Source organism: Vipera berus (assembly GCF_964194415.1).
Source record: "Vipera berus genome assembly, contig: HAP1_SCAFFOLD_164, whole genome shotgun sequence".
Classification (NCBI taxonomy): domain Eukaryota; kingdom Metazoa; phylum Chordata; class Lepidosauria; order Squamata; family Viperidae; genus Vipera; species Vipera berus.
The window spans coordinates 1-21,306 of NW_027673554.1; the positions used below are offsets into that span (position 1 = coordinate 1).

Here is a 21,306-nt window from a genome sequence, read left to right on the forward strand (position 1 = left end):
GTGCGCTGTGTGTGTGTGTGCATATACACCTGTGAGTGCACCATAAGCATAGGAAACTCACCAACACCAAAAAAAAAAAAAACAACTCTTCGCCCATCACTCACTTAAAAGAACCAAGAATATTTGGTTCCTTTTAAGTGAGTGATGGTCACTGAAAGTCCCAGGAGTTGTTTTTTTGATTTGTTTTGTTTTGGCTTCTATAGAAATTTATCCAAAGGGAAAAAAAATGTAAAAGAATGAAACCAAAATTAAAAAAAAAATAGACAGACAAGATATTGTGAGCACGCAGCTCCACAGACCCGCTCTCATGCCCCTTATCTTCCCTTTGTGGGAGGGGAGATCCTCGTGTGGTTAATTTTCCCCCTTCCAAAGTTGATTTGTCGGTCACCTCTGCTCTTTAATTTCCACTGCTCCTTCAACCTCTTGGTTCTGGGATCTCCCGTGTGGAACGCACTGGGTTCGCTGACTTCTCCAAAGGCAATTTCAGTAAATTCTGAGCGCAACCTCGGTGTCTTGACGTTTATTTTCTACACACAACCCCAAACCCTACTCATCGTAAGGGAGGTTGGGAGTGACTCAGAGCTACGTGTGCTTTCTGGTGGGGTGGGTGGGTGGGGCATTTCAGGAGTGGGAACCCTACCCCCCACCACCACCACCATAGCCGGAGAGCATTACCCGCCCAACGTTCCTGACCCACAGGTTTCTTTGACCTCCCAACGCTGCTGAGCACATCCTCCAGAGCTTGATGGAACGGGGGTCCAGCACAAAGCTGTCTCAGGAGCTTCTGGAGGGAGGCCAGAGGTCCAGAAAACATGGAGGACAACCTGGAGGAGAGAGCTCTTCTTGAAAAGTAGACAGTTTCGCGATCTCTTCTCCCCAAAGCACGACTCTGCTCTTTTTTCTTGTAGTGCCCGACAGGCACCGTGGATCCATCCACCCAGAGGGTGAAATTTGGGTGATGGAGAGCGAGGGGCAGAAGGAGGAAAAGACCAGGCAGGATGAGTACCTTGTTCTCATATAAGGAGGTTGGCACAAAAAAAGGGAGCCCTCTCTCCCCTGTATTTTGGAACGAGTAGGTGGGTTTCTTTCTCCGGGACACTTGAAAGGAGAGCTGCAAACTTCCGCAGCCCCCAAGGGCAAAGGTCCCTGTGTGGGGCTGGGTGGGTCCTCCCAGTTTTGGGTCCCTCGTTCAGGGCATACGCATAGCGTACATCTCTAACTGGAGGCACCTCCGCTGATGAGCGAAGGCAAGGTCAACCAGGAGGGGGCCAAAAAGCAAGGGCAGGGCAGCAGTCACTCCTGCTCGTTGAGTTCGCGGGGGACTCCCCTCCGTGGAGTGCCTTCTTCAGGCGGCGGGGGCCCCCGGGGTGGCGGGGGAGCTCCCCGAAGAGTCTGGATGCGCCGGCACTCGTGGCAAATGCGGACGTGGGTACAAGGCCTGGGGGGCTCTTCCAGCAGGCGTTGAGGGCCTGGTTCTGTCACTAAAGTCCCCGAATAGAGTTTGCCGTTGCTGAGGCGCATCTCCCGGACGGATCGCAGTGAAAGACCCCCGCGGATGGGGTAGTGGCGCCGTCGCCGTCGGGAGCGAGTCGGCTTGCGGCAAGAAACCGCGTGACGTAGCTCCCTCAGCATCTCTTGACAAACCGAGATCTGCAGGAGGGAAAAGGAAAACAGTCAAGATAACAGAGGATAGCAGACTCGGAAGGGACCTTGGAGGTCATATAGTCCAAACCCCTGTTCCAGCAGGAGATCCTATATACCATTCAGTCAGATGGAATGTGCACGGGCTGGGAATTCTGGGCTACCATTCAAACTTCACAAGAGTGCTGAGAGAGTAGTAGTTACAATCATTCCGTGGAGTATTGGCTGTTGCAGCATCCCCACAGTGATTGTGATGTGGGCCCTCTGTGCCCAGTTCATGATTATGCTGCAGCAAACCACGGTCACGTGATCACAATTTCCTTACCAGCTTCCCATAAGCAAAGTCAATGGGGAAGCCGTCAGGAAATCGGAAGCCCTGGAGACAGTTGCTTAATGACCTGTAAAGTTCTTGTTTAATAAAAGCAATTTGTCGCTGAGCCGTATAGTTATGTAGTGTCACATAATGAGGGCAATTCGGGTCCCAATTGCCATTGTAAACTGAGCATCAGCTGTGCAACAAAATACAGGTGCTCCTCACTTAACACCCACTCATTCAGTGACTGTTCAAACTTAACAACAGTGCTGAACAAGTGATACTTACGTACAACTGGGTCCTCATACCTATATCGTTTGCAGCATCCCCATGGTCACATAATCATCATTTATGACCTTCTTGGTCAGCTTCCTACAAGCAAAGTCAATAGGGAAGCTGGCAGGTCACAAACGGAGACTATGTGACATCCTCACTTAACAATCGTTCAGGATTTGCTTAATGATGGCAACTGGAAGTGCCAGAACTTCCATCACTAACAATAAAAATTCCAGTCCCTATTATTGTTCTTAAGATTGCCTGTACTCAAACTAGTGCCATTCTGGAAGTATCAGTAATGTTGCACCCATGGCAGAGATTGTGATCCCATTGTCACAAATTGTTGGAACAATCCCCCCCAAAACGGGTTCAACAAAATCACAGGTCTATATTATGCAGGGCTGTCTGTCTGTCCCAAAGCTGCTTTTTCAATAGGCAACTGGACTTTCTTTTTTTTTTCTTTGAGGACGTTTCGCTTCTCATCCAAGAAGCTTCTTCAAGTTCTGACTGAACGACTCTCAGGAAGAGTCCTAACGACCAGATGACCACGAGGAATATAAATCCTTCCAGTCTCCACCACTCAGTCAGGACTGAAGAAGCTTCCTTTGAGGAGAAGCAAAACGTCCTCAAGTCGAGTTGCCTTCTGAAAAAAGCACTTTTGGGTTACTAAATCCAGCCTCTCGTTTCCAGCTGTTTCCTTCTTTGTCGTGGATACACATCATCTCCTTTGACGCTTCTGCTTGTGGCTTGGCAAGAACCTGTGGCTTAGCTCCTTCTCTGCTTAAGGCTGATTGTAAAGAAACGTGCAAGGCTTCCTTCATTTTCCTAGCCTCGGCTTTCCTCCCTTCTCTCCCCTCTCCCTGTGCCCGTCCCCCAGCCTCACTCACCTCTTCGTGCTCCGCTGAGCGCCGTGTGGCCCACACAAATTCCATGACAGCCACAAAGACGGCAATGATGAGTCCACAGATCAGCACCACAAATATTCCTCCAATGTTCTCCATGCCCAGCCCTGGAGTAAAGAATGAAGTGTGAAGGATACGAGCTGTTAGGAGACACGTGGCAATGGATGCTTATGTCCCCCCCGGTACAGAGGAGAAGTAGCCCTCGACTTACAGCCATTTGTTGAGTGACCATTCAAAGTTGCAATGGCACCGAGCAAAGGGACTTACGAGCAGTCCTCATTTCTTCTTTTTTTTTTAGTTTTTGTTGACTTGTTTATAATACAAAATACAAAAATATGCAAAAGAAAATAGGAGGAAATAAGGGAGGAAAAAGCGTGGGTCAAAGGGAAAAAAGAAAAAACAACAACGATGTCCTTTGGTGCAGTAGAATAATAACATCAAACCTCAACTTTTTACTTTTACATAATAATATAAACTAGCCATTTCTATAACAACAAACCTACTAATTTGGGTAAAACCCAAAATCAACATGTCGGGTTTTTTTTCCCACCTCAAGCACAAAGTCCAGAAGGGGTTTCCAAGTAGAAACAAAAGGAATTGTGTTTTTTTTTCTTTGATCAAAGCAGTCAATTTGGCTATGTCTAGTAAGTCCTAACACTCACAACTATGGCAGCTTCCTCACGGTCATGTGATTAAAATTTGGGTGCTTGGCAAGTGTTCTTGACAGTTCCTTGAGCAGTCCCTTGGGGAAATACCAACCCAGACAAACAATCGAACAGTAAATAACAGTAAGTAAGGAGACTTGGTGGAGCAGTGGGCTAATGCCTCCTTAAGTAACACCAGCTGCCTGCAATTAGTGCAGGTTCGCATCCCACCAGGCTCAAGGTTGACTCAGCCTTCCATCCTTCTGAGGTAGGTAAAATGAGGACCCAGATTGTTGGGGGCAATAAGCTGACTTTGTAATAATGCCACTTGGGGTGTGTGTGAAAGCCCTAATAAGCAGGCATATACATAGAATGAAGGCTATTGCTAAGCACATTGATTTGTGCTTCTTAGATTGTAAGCCGTCCTGAGTCTTTGGAGAAGGGCGGGATATAAATGGGATTAAAATAAAATAAATAAAATAAATAAATAAATAACAAGTCTACTCAAGGAACCGTCAAAACCACTCCCAGGTATTGGAGTGACAGGGCAAGACCTAGCATTGATGATGTTACCTAGTTGGGTAACGAAACGTCTGCAAGAAAACAACCAAGCTCAGAGAGCACCAAAGGCCCCACAGTTTTGGATCAGTTTGATGAATAGATCTTCCTCCAAAAGATGCTGTTGTTTACATTCTAGGAAACCAAGCCCTTTCCGTCACAGAACTACATTTACCAGGGTTCTCTGCAGAGAAGGAGCAACTACCGTATTAAACTTCACCTTAGGTTTTTGATATAAGAGATCTCTTGGCAGTTCACGTTTTTCCCCCGCCTGCAATCTACTGTATGGCCACAAGAGGGCACTTCCCCCAAAACCTAAATCTAAAATGGCCACTAACTTTTCAGGCACCAGTTCCATAGAGAGGTTTTTCCTGGGACTGGAGGGACCGTGATTTTGCATGTTCCCTGCGTCCCCCGGATGGGGCTTAGCTTGTTTGCGTGGGACCGGTTCCTGGCATGCTGCGGACCGGTGCTGGTCCATAGCCCAGGGGTTGGAGACCCCTGCCCTAGAAACCTACCATGTAAGTCCAAGCAGTCCTTGGATCAAGAAGGGCCAAATTATGGACAAGTGTTTTCACGAACCGCTGAAAACTGGCTGTATATTTTTTAAAAAAAGGTTCACCAGACTCTTGCAGGGCTTCAGCAATTTGTCAGCTCAAGGAAGAACACGGTCCGCCATTTTTTAGGGAATAAGGGGCCCAATTCATACGCTACAGACAAATTCAAGTTAAAGACACGTTTAGGAACAGGGCTTGTTCTTAATTTAGGGACTGCTCGTAACCCTCGGAGGGGTTCCGCTTAGCTTACAAGCCTAGGTCAGGTTGACTAAACGTGGCCACCCACTGAGGTTCTGAGATGAAGGCCATCCCTTTGAAAAGATGAATCATCTATCGATGGGTCGTTTTGGTACTTAAGAGACCCCCCCTCCCCCAGTTCCTAACATCCAACCCTTCCGATTTTCTACTGGTTGACCTTTGGCCCGATGGTCTTCCTCTTTGGGGCATCTGCTTCCTTCCCACCATTTGCGTTTCAGGATTTCCAATCGGTTGTTTTCCTGAAGCTGCAAAATGGCCAAGGTGATCTCATCCCGGAATGGAGAACCTACGGGAGGATAAGGAGGCAACCTTCAGACACCAATGCACTTTTTTCTATCTTCTCCTCGTCCTCCTTCTCTTTCTCCTCCTCTTCCTTCTGCTCCTCCCCCTCCCCTCTTCCTCCTCCTCTTCCTCCTCCCCTCTCTCCTTCTCTTCCCCCTCTTCCTACTCTTCCTTCCTTCTCCTCGTCCACTTCCCTCTTTCTCTTCATCCTCCTCTTCCCTTTCTCCTCGTCTTCTTCATCTTCTTCACTTTCTCCTCCTCTTCCTCCTCTTCTTCACTTCCTCCTCCTCCTTGTCTTCCTCCCCCTTCCCCTCCTCTTCTTCCTCCTCCTCCTCCTCCTCCTCCTCCTCCAAGCCAAGCCAGTTACTGTTGCTCACCCAGGGGCATCCCGATGCCATAGCCCTTGGTATCTAGTAGCCCCCCAATCTGGGTAAGGTTACAGTTGAGCCTCCGGTGATATTCGTTCATCGTGCTCTCCAAAAGAAAGGCATATTTCGAATTCAGCACCCGAGCAATCCCCTCTTCCGTGCTCTTTACGAAGACACTCGGTTGCTTCGAATGCATGTAATTCCACATGCGCTGGTAAGTTTGATATCGAGAATTCTGGTTGGGACGAGAGAGGAGCAAAGCATAAGGAGCTTTAATGTGACAGATGGACCGTTTCCAGGCACAGTGTAGTAGAAAGATTTGTGCCTTTGTCGTTTGTTGACTTAACTGCTATTGCAAACTTTTCCCAAGGAATTTATAAGAGAGGCATATATTTCTTCTCCTGTCTCTACTTTATCTCCCCAGCAAATAGGCATCTCTCAAAAGGATGGGCAAATTGGTCTTTTTGCTTTGGCGTATCATTAAAATTATGAAGCCTTTTGTTGTAGCAGAGCCAGGGAAGTAAGGCAGCTTTTAAGAAGCTCTTTTTTTTAAACCAAATTATACAAGCCAAGCTTTTCAAACACGGCAAGGCCAAGCCAGTCTCCTTGTTAAAAATAACTGTGGCCTTGCAGACTGCAGCAAGCTGGGCTTTTTTAGATAGGATATAAAAAAAAACAATTTTCAGAGATCTGTGCAAAGCAGATGTAGGTTTTCCTTTTCTGTCATCAAGGCCTGTCACCTTGTCTGATGATTGATTTCCCTTCGTTAATGTCTCTCGGAGTAGAGACAGCTGCTGTTACTATGGATACAGGTTGCGGAAGGAAGGAAGGAAGGAAGGAAGGAAGGAAGGAAGGAAGGAAGGAAGGAAGGAAGGAAGGAAGGAAGGAAGGAAGGAGATCAAGGGGTGGGGTGGGGAGGAGAGAGGAGAGGAGGGGAGGGAAGAGGAGAGGAGAGGAGAGGAGAGATCCTAGTAGACTGATCAATAGACAGACTCAATCATTATTTCAACTGGGAAAGTGTGAGATTCCTAGACCAAGCAAAATCACAAAACCACTAGGGAATTCCTGGAAATTTGTCATTCAGACAAATCAGCCATTAACAGACACATAGAGATACACCACATTTGCACACCATTCGAAAGAGACCATCAAAAAGGCAAAGAAAGAAACAACAAAAAAAGAATAGAACACCCTCTCTCTCGAGCAGCCTACACCCAGATAAGAAGGAATCAATATCAGACAAACAATCAAACAGAAAACAATGCCCTCATCAAAACACCACAGGGGTGTACAATGGTGGCCTTCAGAACTAACATGTGCAGGCAATGGAGAATTTCTTCGTCTGGGGAAACGACAAAAACTCCACCATGCTCAACCACCCGGTAGCCTCCCTCGCCTAAAATCGCAGGGGGTTTGGAGAAGAGGGCCCTCCCTCAGCAGCCCAGCTCTGCAAGGAAAAGAGAAAACGACGCTCACCTGAAAAAAGGTCATGGTGGAACCGGCATGGATGGTGCCGTACTCGATGTTGGTTTGGTCAGCCAAGTCATCCGCCGATTCTATAGGCACCTCCATGCGCTGCACGGTGAGAAAGGCAGCAAGGTTGGCCGTGTAGGAAGAGATGATGATCAGGGTGAAGGCCCACCTTCGCAACAGCAACAAGGAAGCCCAGTTTGATTTTTGTTTTTAGAGAGACAAGGAAAAATCTCCGCATTTCACATTCAACGTTTACTTAACGGGAGCAAGTCTTGGCAAGACAACTCTTTAGATGTGTCTCTTAAGACAGTGGTCCGGAAAGCTTTCCGGCTTTGGAGACTGGTGGCGGCGGTAAAGGGGGAGGAGAGGGGACAGTTCTGCACAAGTAGCGGGCGAAAGTGCTCACATGCACAGCTCCATTTGCGCCAATGGTGGGTGTGCATGCCTGCTGCTCGCACAAGCGGAACTGTGCACACTAGCGTGCTTGTCTATCACTCGTCCGGACCGGTTTTGAATGGGCCACGGCCCAGGGGTTGGGGACCCCTGTCCTAAGGCTTCCTGGGACAGTGAAAAAGGCACTTCTATACAGCTGCCTTTCTCAGCCTTAGCAACTTTAAGATATGTGGACTTCAACTCCCAGAATTCCCCAGCCAGCATGTGACCAAGTGATCCGCTTAATGGCTACATGGTTTGCTTAACAACCAGCGACTAGCTTTATGACCCTTGTCAAAACAGTAATTAAATCAAGCCAGGTCACGTGTGACCTGATTAATGACCACAATGACTCACAGTGGAAATTCTGGGGTCAGCTGTGGTCATTAAGTGAGGACCACCTGCATTAAAAAGAGCTAGAGATATAAAACAGTAATAAATTCACAGTGAAGCCGACACTTCTTTCAAGATTTCTTCATCAGTACAGATAATCCTTGACTTACAACAGTTCATTTATTGACCGTCTGAAGTTACAACGGCACTGAAAAAAGTCACTCATGACCATTTTTCACACTAACGACAAAATTCAGATGCTTGGCGACTGACTCTCATTTATGACGGTCGCAGTGTCCCGGGGTCATGTGATCCCCTTTTGCAAACTTCTGACAATCAAAGTCCAATGGGGGAAGGCAGTTTCATTTAACAATTGTGTCCCTAACTTAACTGCAACAACTCACTTAACAACGGTGGCAAGAAAGGTCGTAAAACGGGGCAAAACTCACTTAATGAATGTCTCGCTCAGCAACGGAAAGTTTGGATTCCATCGCGGTCGTAAGCCAAGGACTACCTGTAACCTGCTCTTAACTGGCAACTCAAAGTCGGACGCCGTTAAAACTGAATTATAAGTCAATAAATAAGTCACTAAGATTTTTGAAAGAAAGACGTGGCAAGCTGGCACGCCAATAAACAGAATTCATCATTTGAAAAAAAAAATTAGCGCCTATTGCATCAACATGTCAAAACCAATATGCCCTTAATGTACAATCCCACAGATGAAGTGTTGTTCTCAGCAATTAAAAATGCTCCCCACTGATTAATCACCTAAAGCTTTAGTGCCAATTAAGCTACCAATTAAGGGTTGCAAACCTCATTAGTATTCCTTTAAAAACGCTGAAATCTGTAGGTGCTGGCATCATGTGTTTAAGAGGAAAAAACAGCCACCCCCATCCCCTAGGCCAGGGGTGGGGAACCTTGGCTCTTTTATGACTTGTGGACTTCAACTCCCAGAATTCCTGAGCCAGCATGGCTCAACTTTGGAAACCTCTCCCTTTCCCCTCAGCATGGCTGGCTCAGGAATTCTGGGAGTTGAAGTCCACAAGTCACAGAGCAGCCTAGGCCTAGGCCAGGGGTGGGGAACCATGGCTCTTTTATGACTTGTGGACTTCAACTCCCCAAAAGGCTGGCTCAGGAATTCTGGGAGTTGAAGTCCACAAGTCATAAAAGAGCCAAGGTTCCCCATTCCTGCCCTACACATTAAATCGTTCAAGGAAGGTGGGAGATAAAACAATGGTGATTTTCCCAAACCTGTGGCCAATTTGATACAGCTAGTCCTCCACTTACACCGGTTTGTTTAGTGACCGTTCAAAATTACAACGGCACTGTGAAAAATGTGACTTAGAACCGTTGTTTCACACTTACGACCGTTGCAGTGCCCCCTATGGTCATGTGATCAAAATTTTGGACGCTTGGCAACTGATTCTTATTTATGACGCTCGCAGCGACCCTGGGGTCATGTGATCCCCTTTGGCGACCGTCTGACAAGCAAAGTCCGGGGGGGAGGGGGAAGCCAGCTCCGTTTAACAACCGCGCGACCAACTTAACAACTGCAGCGATTCGCTTAGCCACCGTGGCAAAAAAAAAAGTTGTGAAACAGAGCCAAACAAACGTCTCACTTAGCAACAGAAAAGTCGGGCTCAATTGTGGTCGTGAGTCAAGGACGACCTGTACCCCATCCTGTCTTTTTGGGCAGATTGTGTTGTGCGAGCGTGTCTTTCCTCTGCACAATTTCTCTCTTTCAGCCGGCTCGGATGTTAAGTCGCACAGCTGCTTACCAGACCCCGCTGACGCAACGGGTGGAAAGAGCTCGCGGCATGATTTCGGATCCTTGTTGCATGAAGCCCCCGACTGGGAACCAGAGGCTGTTGCCCAGTGTGTACTGGTTTTCCAGGATGTTGTGACGCTCCCGGAGACAAGGATGAGGGTTGTACCATTCGTAAGGGCTCAGCCTGCGGGAGGAAGAAACATGGCAGACTTTTTTTCCTTATTTATTTGTTAAATTTGTACACCACCCTCCCTCCTTCTGCAAAATGGCTCTTCTAGCCTTGTTACTTTCAGGGGTCAGGCCTGAAAGATCAGGTCCTCCCGAGAAGGACGACTGACACTGATTGACAGGGCAGTCCTCGTCTTACAACCGTTCGTTCAGTGACCGTTCGAAGTTACAACGGCACTGAAAAACGTGACTTATGACCCTTTGGCAACTGGAATGCATTTAGGATGGCTGCAGTGTCCCGGGATTCTTTTACGACCTTCTGATAAACAAAGTCAATGGGGAAGCCAGATTTGCTTAACAAGCTTGTCACTCACTTAACAACTGCAGCGATTCCCTTAATGTCCGGGGCAAGAAACGGTCTTGCTTAGCGATGGAAATTTGGCATTGAATTGTGGCTGTAAGTCAAGGACCACACCTCTGTTGCTAATGCCTGTGCACAGGAATATTCTCAACTAACAGTTAACCCCAGCTAGGAGCTAGAAAAGGATGCACGGAATTCCAGTGGGGTTGGACTTTGATGGCTATGTAGAGATTCTAGACTGATCCCTCTTTTAACTCCACCTCCAGGATCTACCTCTCCTTCGATAAGATGATAAGATAAGATGATAAGATGATAAGATGATAAGATGATAAGATAAGATAAGATAAGATAAGATAAGATAAGATAAGATAAGATAAGATAAGATAAGATAAGATAAGATAATCTTTATTGTCATTTTTTACTGTGGGCACAATGGCACACATCAAAAATGAAATTTAGTTGCCCGCTCTCAAAGTGAAACACATACATGACACACACCTAAAACATACTATACACAACATATGTATAGACCCACACCCCTATATATACATCATATAACAATAAAATATTAAATACTGTCCATCCTGAATATATAACACTCCACTCCACTGCTCTACACTAGCCTTTTGAAAAGGAGAGCTTTTCTGAGTAAATGACAGCGGTCTAGAAAACATTAAAGAGTTCTAAATTGTACATTTTTTAAAAATGAAATGGTAAAACACTAGGTGTAATGGGATGCGGGAAGGAGCATGGAAAGAGCCACAGACAGGGGAACGGTCAGGTGAGCACACAGAAGACTGGGGATGTGGCCAACCTCTCAGAACAGATCCTACTTCCCTTGGGCTGTAAAGTCAACAGGGGAGAAACGTGCTTGCAAACTTATAAGACCGATATTAGTCTTGCAAGGTAGCCCAGACAGAAAGCACACCCAGATGAACTACTTCTATTTTATTGTCGGGTTATCATAACAGAATCGTGCAGGTCTGTAAGTAACTTCCCCCCGCCCCCCGCTCACCTATACAGTTCCAGAGACTAGGTAGGGTCCCTTCTGAGACCTTTGCAACACCCCTTTTTCTTCTGTGGGGCAATAATAACAATCCCTCTAATAAAGACAAGGGACAAAAGGAGCTTGTATAAAATTTTAGATCCCTGGATGTGAGCTTAATTTTCCTTGCTTCAGAATTACCTCCAGGTAGAATGCAATGACTTGGTTAGAATTTTATTAAACTCTACTCCCACCTACTGACAACGGATCACAGAACAAAACAGCATTCCAAGAAGAAGTATCTAAGGCAGGGGTAGGCAACCTTCGCTCTTTCATGACTCGTGGACTTCAACTCCCAGAATTCCTGAGCCGGCATGGCTCAGCTTGGAAACCTCTCCCTTTCCCTTCAGCACGGCTGGCTCAGGAATTCTGGGAGTTGAAGTCCACGAGTCATAAAAGAGCGAAGGTTGCCTACTCCTGAATTCTAAGGCCATGTGTCTCAAGCTTGGAAACGTGAAGATGTGTCGACTTCAACTCCCAGAATTCCTCAGCCAACATAGCCACCTTGGGGAATTCCTAGGTTGGGAAACACTGATCTAAGGAAGCCACACTTGCTTGAGATGACACATAAGGCAGCATGGAAGACAGTCTAGGAATGAATCTCTCATAGGGAATACTTACCGAGCAGCTAGAAAGAGGACACAGCTGACTGCCAGATAGGCAAGAAGCATGAAAAGCCAAACAGCTGGGGAGAAGGGGTCAAGGAAGGAGAAATACCCCGGTTTGCGTCCCTATTAAAAAAGAAAGAAAGAAAGATTAGAAGTTCACGGAAGTATTTCTGAATTTTCTAATAACAAGTCTAGTTCCAAAGAGTGAATTGCATTAAATTAGTTTTTCCCAAACTTATCAACTTCTAGATGTGTGGATATCTCTTGCTCTCTGTGTCTGTGTATATATACCTCCAATCTTTCTTGACTCCTGTCAACTAAATAGACAAGTCCTGGCGCCGTTTTGAGATTTTTTGGGGGGAAATGATTTGCAATGGCCTTCTTCCGCTGGTCCAAAGTCACCCAGTTAAATTGGTGTCCAAGGCAGGACTAGAACTCCCGCTGCTTTGGTTTCTAGTCCAGCGTCCTTAGTCACTGCACCAAACTGGCTCTCTACGGGTGGACTTAAAGTTTCCGAATTCCAGGCTGACTGGGGAATTCTAGGAGCTGAGGTCCATACAATCGGAAGTTTCCGAGCGGAGGGACTTCCTGCCTTAAATATAGCCTTATGTTTAGGTAAAGGTTCCCGCGCACATGAGTGCTAGTCGTTTCCGACTCTAGGGGCCGGTGCTCATCTCCGTTTCAAAGCCAAAGAGCCAGCGCTTGTCCGAGGACGTCTCCGTGGTCATGTGGCCGGCATGACTAGACGCCAAAGGCGCACGGAACGCTGTTACCTTCCCACCGTAGTGGTCCCTATTTTTCTACTTGCATTTTGACGTGCTTTCGAACTGCTAGGTGGGCAGAAGCTGGGACGAGTAACAGACGCTCACTCTGCTACGCGGCACTCGGGATTCGACCCGCCAAACTGCCGACCTTCTGATCGACAAGCTCAGCGTCCTAACCCACTGAGCCACTGCGTCCCTAGCCTTATGTTTAATAAGGTGCAATTTTGTCACCACGTTTTGACTCAACGGAACCGACGTAAAGCACAGAGTAGGTAATCTCCCCAGATAATCCCCCACTCTTCTTCCCTCCACTTGAAGGCAGAGTTGTACCTACCAGGTGTACACGGTACAAGATGCTTATCCCCAGGGTCATGAAAGGCTTGGAGAAGTCAATGACCTTCTCTCGTTCTGCTGTGATGGTGAAGGCCGCCACTGCCAGATCGGCTTTCTGAAGGGCAAAGCACAGGAAACGTTAATTGTCTCACACACAAGAGACTGTCGCCTGCTGCAGCGTTTTCATTGGCTGGCTGGAACCCAAGCAAAGACTAAAGGCAGTCCTCGACTTACGACGGTTCATCTAGTGACCGTCCAAAGTTCCAACAGCCCTGAAAAAAACTGACTTACAGCTTAAGTTTTTCAGACTAACAACCATCACATCCTCCCCAGGGTCACGTGATCCAAATTCAGAGGCTTGGCAACTGACTCATAGTTATGACGGCTGCAGTGTCCCGAGGGGGTCACGTGATTTCCCCTTTTGTGACCTCCCTGACTAGCAAAATCAATGGGGAAGCCGGACTTACTTAACAACCTCGTTACTAACCTAACAATTGCAGTGATTCACTTAACAACGGCGGCAAGAAAGGTCGTGAAATGGAACTAAAACTCACTTAACCACTGCTTCGCTTAGCAACAGAAATGTTGAGTTCAACTATGGTCGTAAATCGAGGACTGCCTGTATCCTTCAAAGGGGACGGGGTCAATCGTGATTGACGATGTTTTTGCTGGAATCCACCATTCTGCTGTCAATGGGCATTTATGTCTGGCAAAAAAACACCCCCTAGTGTACAATGGGCGCTTAACAACTGAGGCATTCACTTTACGATGCCATGTCTGCTTAATGACCATTGCAAAAAAAAGGTCCTAAAATCAGACATGTGATGACCTGCTTAACAACCATGACTTAGAACTGGAATTGCAGTCGTAAGTCAAGAACTGCCCATATCAATTAATACAGGTAGCCCTCAAATTGTGACCACAGTTGAACCAAAAATTTCTGTCGCTAAGCAAGACACTGGGTTAAGCAGATTTTGCCCCTTTTTACGACCTTTCTTGCCACAGTTCTTAAGTGAAACACTGCCGTTGTTAAGTTCGTAACCTGGCTGTAAAGTGAATCTGGCTTCCCCACTGACTTTCCCTGTCAGAAGGCTGAGAAAGAGGATCATTGACCTCAGGACACTGCGACTGTCATAAATATGAATCAGTTGCCAAGCCTCTTGAATTTCGATCACGTGATTGTGGGGATGCTGCAACAATTGTAAGTGTGATAAACAGTCGTAAGTCGATTTTTACAGTCACCCAACGAATAGTTGTAAGTTGAGGCTTATCTGTAATTTGATTATTTTAACTGCATTGATCTGAACCATCAGATCTCGCCTGCAGAAATCTCAAAAAGCACTAGAAAAGTGACAGAGAGATGCAGAAAAAAATATATATCCCTTTGCTGCTTTCTTATAGTTATCCAAACGAGTCCAGATCTGGTTCGCCTACTACTGAGTAATAGTGAGTCATTTTATAGACAGCCTTTCTTTGCAGGCTAAGTGCACCCACAAACAAATGTTCAACCCATTCAGAAGCAGAGATGTCATTTTTCTTACTCTCTTTTCTCTTGGGATAAGAGAGAAAGCAAAAACAAGCCAGCATCAGCTCCACCAGAAGAAGCATCACGGAGAAAATATCCTAGCCATGCCTGTTAGCAAATAGCTTTCTAGTTGCAGGGAGCTGGTATCAGATCTGTCTCCTTATTTATCATTTTGCTGCTGCTGCACGAAGCTGACTTTCGTGAGGGATGGGGGGGGGGAGAAAGCACCATTAAGACCACAGTTTTCTGAAAAGACCAGAATTGAATAGCCATGCAGAACAGCCAGGTCCAGTTAGCTGCTGATGCACCAAACTGGGATGCATTGATCTGCAACCTTCAGCTTTGGGTTAGATTCTGGCTCCTAAAAGCAACTTGCTTTCCACATACAATTTTACAGTTAAGAACTGTCTGGTTAGTGGAAATTTTTGTAGGGAAAAAAAACACGAGGCGGGGTGGGGGTGGGTGGGTAGGCTTTTCCAAACAGCCTTACCCTATTGATGAGTTCTCCCACCATGCCAGTCCAAGATCCATTAGGTTCAGGAGCCCCATAAAGTCCGTCTTCCACCAGTTTGATCTGGAAACGGAACTTAAGGATGTCGGCAAGCTCGTGAAGCATGTCCACGCAGAAGCCTTCATACTGCGCGGCACCAGACAGCTCCTGGAAGTTTGCCCGGCGCATCACGTACGGGTTCTCCTGTAAGAGTGAAAGCCAGGATATAATACGAGGTAGTGGGCACTGGCTGGGGAATTCTGGGAGTTGAAGTCCACAAGTCTTAAAGATGCCAGGCTTGGAGGCCTTTGAGCTAGTAGATGACAGACAACTGTCCTCAAGATCTTACCTGTTTTTGACAGGAGAACCCCAAACCCAACTCAACTTCCAGCTCAAGTATCCAAATAAAAGCCCAGGATCATTTCATTTCTGAAAAGCTTACTGTTTGTTGAATACATAGTGTGGTTAAAGGTAAAGGTTCCCCTGCACATGCGTGCTAGTCTTTTCCATCTCTAGGGGCCGGTGCTCATCTCCGTTTCAAAGCCAAAGAGCCAGCACTTGTCCGAGGACGTCTCCGTGGTCATGTGGCCGGCATGACTAGACGCCAAAGGCGCACGGAACGCTGTTACCTTCCCACCGTAGCGGTCCCTATTTTTGTACTTGCATTTTTTACGTGCTTTCGAACTGCTAGGTTGGCAGAAGCTGGGACGCGTAACAGGCGCTCACTCTGTTAACGCGGCACTCGGGATTCGACCCACCAAACTGCCGGCCTTCTGATCGACAAGCTCAGCATCCTAACCCACTGAGCCACGGCAAGGTAAAACGTAACTCTAAAGTCCCGAGGCATCAGAAGCCAAAGTAATCTAATAAGAGTTGCAGCAAAGAGTGGAAAGGGTTGCTATTCTTTTTTCCCAGCCTTCCCCTCTTTCTCTTCCTCTATTTCTCTCTTTCCCTTCCCATTCATCAGCCTAATAGAGGAAGGAGCCATGTTTCCCCCCCACCCCCAATAAATCTATCCTGACCATTTACAGAGCACTTCTGAAATTTGTTCAAGAGCCCCTGATCTCTGCCTCTATTCTGTCCCCAATATTCTGATGAATGTTTTAGAGGAATCGGCCACACACACACACACATCATAACAACCCAACAATCTGCGCCTTTTGTTTCTCTGTACCCACTCCCTATGCAGAACGACCGACATCTCTTTTGTGCATGAAAATCACAGTCGCAATCACGGCTCTTCACTAATTTGCCTAATTCTTTTTTTTTCCCTCCTCAACTGAAGCATGCTTGTCATCAGTCCATTGTAGGGAAGCGCCTGCCAGACATTAATTACTGTTTGCCCATCACAACCACCACCCCATTTTTAACCTAAGATGAGCCGGAAGAGTTTGACCATTTTCAAGCAGCCGTTCTCAACTGTTTCTCTGGAAGTGAAGAACTACTCCAAGCTATTCGGAGGAAGTCTTCACTATGTAAAATGAAGTCTGCCACTATGTAAAGAAGACGTTGAGACTCTGGGAAGAGCGCAGAGAAGAGCAACGAAGACGACTAGGGGACTGGAGGCTAAAACATAGGAAGAACGGTTGCAGGAATTGGGTCTGTCTAGTTTAATGAAAAGAAGGACCAGGGGTGACAGGATAGCAGCATTCCAATATCTCAGGGGTTGCCATAAAGAAGCACCTGAAAGCAGGAGAGGAAGCAACGGATGGACACTAACCAAGGAGAGAACTAAAGGGAAAAGACAGTATTTTCGCTGTGGGAGCCTCACTTTCCCACATGAAGAGTTAAACAAGCTAAAACTCCCTTGTGTTCACATCTCCAGGGGCCCAGTTATCCTTCGCATCCTTGGTTGACTTTCACCAAGTCATCTACACCAGGGGTCCCCAACCCCCTAGTCTGTGGACCGGGACTAGGCTGCAGGATGCCAGCAACCAGGCCGCACAAACAAGCAAAGCCCCATCCGTGGGATGAAGGCAGCACGCAAAACCAGGCACCCTCCGGTCCACGGAAAAACCTCTCTCCAAGGAATCGGTCCCTGGTGCCCAAACGTTTGGGGGCCTCTGCTCTACACAGCTATTGAAACCCTGTTTTAAAAAAGATGGAGAAGTATCGCTAAGAGTAAGGCAAGGAAGGCACTTACCAAGATGGTGGTGACCACCAAGGTTTTGTTGACAAGGCTTTCGGAGGCGTTGATATCCAGCGTTGTGGCATTCATTGCAAGCGTCTTGTTCGAGTACCACACCCCAATCTGTTGAGATAGAAGCCAGGGTGAGAGGTTCTTGCTAGATTTATCCTGTATACAGAGAGAGTTCGACTTGTGACCACAATGAAACCCAGCATTGACTCTGACCCCATTTTACGACCTCTCTTGCCATAGCTGTGGCCAGAAAGTGAATCGCTGCCATTGTTAAGTGAGTAACACAGTTGTTAAGTGAATCTGCCTTCCCCATTGACTTGGCTTGCCAGAAAGTCGCAAAGGGGGGAATCACGTGACCCCGGGACGCTGCAAGAGTCATAAATCTGAGCCAGTTGCCAAGCATCCGAATTTTGATCACCTGACCCCGGGAATGCTGCAACGGTTGTGTGAAAAATGGGGATCGCTGTCAGATCCCCAAATCCTTATTATCTCCCTTTTTTGCTTTGGGGCCTGCCATTTAACTGGGGGGGAGGGGGGATATGTGCTTTCGCTTGGGGTGACTTTCGCTTTCTGCTTTTCTTCTTCCACCTCTATCCACCTGAGAAAGGAATGTGTCTCCCTTATCGGATACAGAGAAACGAAAGCTGGAGAAGACCTTCAGATGCACGCCAACTGTGCCAGTTATCTGCTCATTGTGCCACCTGTGGATTGGCTGGATTTCAAATGGACATTACGACTTTGGTGGGGGGAGGAATATTGCTTGCTTAACTATACGGTTTTCCCCAGATCTCGCCTTGCCTTCCTTACTGTCACCGACCCCTAATAAAAGCTTCCTTTTGAGACAACGCCTGTTTCAAGAGTTCTGCTTTCTTGGATGATTAGCTGAGGTGGGTCCTTCCTTACAATCGCTTTTTCCAGTGCCGTTGTGACTTTGAGCAGTTGCAAAACAAATGGTTGTTACGTCGAGGGCCTCCTGTAAATCACCTTCGCAAAAACTGAGCGTCCTAAACTCCGTCTCTAGTCATCTGGTCTGATGGGGTTGGGGTTTGGATTTGGTTTTAACATTGTTTTTAATCATTGTTTTATATTGGGCATAATTATTTAATTCTTTTTAACTTTTGTATGTATATTTTGATATTTATTGCCCTGTACACCGCCCCGAGTCCTTCGGGAGAAGGGCAGTATAAAAATTTAATAAATATAATATAATATAAATATAATATATCTTACCTCCCGGTGTCCGTGTCTCCCTTTTTCCAGAATTCTCAGGGTATAATTAGTTCTTTGACCCTTGCTGTTGAATTCCACGTGTCCCGTCAGCCCGTCATACTCTACCTAGCCAGGGATGGAGAGACAGAGGAATGGGGTGCAAATCAAAGAAGACAGAGAGAAGAACACGGGAGAATGAGAGTGAGGCAGGGCCCAAACTGGTTCACAAGTGATAATTAGCTTGGGAAGGAAGAACGCTGGATCTTTTCATCTCCCAAATAAGGAAAGGGACTATCCCATGTCCTAGGTCAGTGTTCGCCAAACATGGGCACTTTTAACTCCCACTTTTAACATGGGCACTTCAACTCCCAGAATTCCTCAGCCAGTCCACAAGTCTTAAAGTGCCCATGTTCGGGGACCACTGACCTAGGACAGGGGTAGGCAACCTCGGCTCTTTTATGACTCATGGACTTCAACTCCCAGAATTCCTGAGTCAGCTAGGACATGGGATAGTCTGGCTGGCTGAGGAATTCTGGGAGTTGAAGTCTACAAGTCTTAAAGTGGCCATGTCCTAGCCAGTGACCTAGGAAATTTGACCTAGGGAATTCACTGAGGAATGGATGGCTGAGGAATTCTGGGAGCTGAAGTCCACAAGTCTTAATGTGGTAGTAAAATAGCCTTAGAGGGTTGTTGTTTTTTTCCTTGCAAAATTTTGAAAAGGGAAGGGAGGATTCTGAAAGGTTCTCCCTTCCATTTTGGTCGCGTTTGGACAAAACAGTTAACACAATCGGCAGCTAGATTCACCCAAAATGCTAAATTCTGATAAGTTTTATCTCTGGTGACTGAATTGTGCTCATCCACTTCGTTGAATAAATTTTGCCATTCATTGTTGCAAGAGCAGAAAAGTCAGTGGCCACATTTCTCTCAGGGGACCTGCAAGCAATTGGCGTATTTGCTCCAGCTGAGAACATCTGACCTTTGTTTGGGCAAATCGAACAAGACAGACATCAACGCTTACACAATCATGTCACATATTTCCATGTTTTTGTTTTGCTTTTTCAAAAAGGGAGGAGGGAACTGTCGTTCTAGGAGCAGCAGGGTCTCACCATGCGCAGATAGTTCATCAGACTGGTTCCATGTTGCCAGATGTACGCAGATGTGCAAGCCAGGGGCTTAACCCCAATCTCCTGGCTACGGTTCAGTTCCCGCACGGCATTCACAACCACATGTACTGCGTCAAACATGAGGGCTGCTGATAGCTGGAGGGGAACAAAATAATTTGGCTGCTGCTAATTATGGCATTTGGCGGGGGAGGGGCACAGACGGGGCACCTCCTTGCTACCCTGTTCTTCCAAAGCTATTCTTGCTTTGGCTACCACACTAACACATCTGTGCAGCTGCAGAGGTGGGTTGAGTGAGTCAGATAGTAAGCGTGGATGTACTCCACCAGGATGAAGTCAACCCAATCTTGAACAATTTCTAGAAGTCAACAGTGGAGGAGTGTTTATCCTGAAGCTCAGCTGAACAGAAATAATTTTAATTAGAAGCAGTTAAGAATCTATGTCTTCCTGGTTGACTTCAGCTGTGTTCTTCAAACCAACATCCTTTATTCCTCAACCCAACATCATTGTTCCTCAACTCAATAATCTATCTTTTCTCAACCCAATCTCTTTTGTTTCTCAACCCAACATCCTTCCTTCAGATGTTCTCTTGAGGACAGCTGAAGTCCATCAAAAAGACATAGATTCCTAACAACATAGATTCCTAACTTCACCTGTCTCCAACCCAACATTCTTCAGATGTTAAAACGGCCAGACAATTTCCAATTCAGAATTTCAGCCTGGCTGGGGAATTCTGGGAGTTGAAGTCCACAAGTCTTAAAGTGGCCAAGTTTGAGGACCCCTGGTGTAGAGGAACCCAAAAAGGTTATTATGACTCTGTGGTTGCTATTCTGTAGCTCCCTTTGTAAGAAGAGATGCACCATCTTTTCAAATCCCGGAGTCCTTATTTAGCTATAAAATCCTTCCCACCCATGCATCCGTATTGTCCTCTCTCCTTCCCCCTGCTGGATTGTCACACTTACCGCCGGCCCTGGGTAAGGATTGAGTTCACAGTTCTCCCGCCATGACATGTTGAGGCTACGGACAAATTCCAGGTAGAAAGGGTGGCTGGTGTTGAACATGGAGAAGCCCAAGATGTTGGAGTGTTCATCCACAATTCCATCCAAGTGCAAGATTGGGAAGTCCTGGAAAGATTGTCAACATATTAGTGGACCCTTCCTCTTTAACATACATTCGGAAAGTCAACGGAGAGCAGCCTGGGAAAATGCTGCAGAAGAGACAGTCTTCCAAGGAATAGGAAGGAGAAACATGGAAGACAACCTAGCGATCAGGGCTAGGATGCCATTACATGTAATCCTCGACTCTTTGTTTAGAGACCACTCAAAAAAAGTGAACACTGAAAAATGTGGATTATGACTAGTCCTCACACTTACGACTGTTGCAGCACCTCCACCATTCCGTGATCAAAATTTGGGTGCTTGGCAACTGTCATGTATGCACAACAATTGCAGCATCCCAGGCTCACGGGATTGCCATTGGTGACCATCCCAGCTGGCTTCCGACAAGCAAAGTCAATGCGGAAAGCCAGATTTGCTTAACGCCCGCATGATTCACTTAACAACTATGGCAAAGAAGGTTGTAAAAATCGGCCTGCCTCACTTAACAACCGCCTTGTTTAAAGAACAGAAATTCCGATCCTAACATGGCTGTATGTTTATTTCACAATCCCTGATTCGTTGGGATCACTCCAGGAAGTATGGAAGGATCACAAAGGCAAAATGATTGTGAAACAATACA

General features: G+C 46.6%; 1 protein-coding gene across 1 annotated transcript in view; it reads right to left on the reverse strand.

Moving 5' to 3' along the window:
• Positions 1–1,293: 1,293 nt before the first annotated feature.
• Positions 1,294–21,306, reverse strand: part of LOC308679316 (glutamate receptor ionotropic, kainate 5) — a gene marked incomplete at both ends in the record, with an annotated part of 30,973 nt that continues 10,960 nt past the window's right edge. The window contains 13 exons of the mRNA XM_081346925.1: positions 1,294–1,650; positions 3,118–3,239; positions 5,307–5,435; positions 5,809–6,034; positions 7,276–7,441; positions 9,816–9,989; positions 12,001–12,110; positions 13,086–13,199; positions 15,100–15,303; positions 17,243–17,350; positions 18,470–18,574; positions 19,555–19,707; positions 20,532–20,693. Coding sequence (XP_081203051.1) covers positions 1,294–1,650; positions 3,118–3,239; positions 5,307–5,435; positions 5,809–6,034; positions 7,276–7,441; positions 9,816–9,989; positions 12,001–12,110; positions 13,086–13,199; positions 15,100–15,303; positions 17,243–17,350; positions 18,470–18,574; positions 19,555–19,707; positions 20,532–20,693 — 2,130 coding nt within the window. The remainder of the gene's footprint in view (positions 1,651–3,117; positions 3,240–5,306; positions 5,436–5,808; positions 6,035–7,275; positions 7,442–9,815; positions 9,990–12,000; positions 12,111–13,085; positions 13,200–15,099; positions 15,304–17,242; positions 17,351–18,469; positions 18,575–19,554; positions 19,708–20,531; positions 20,694–21,306) is intronic.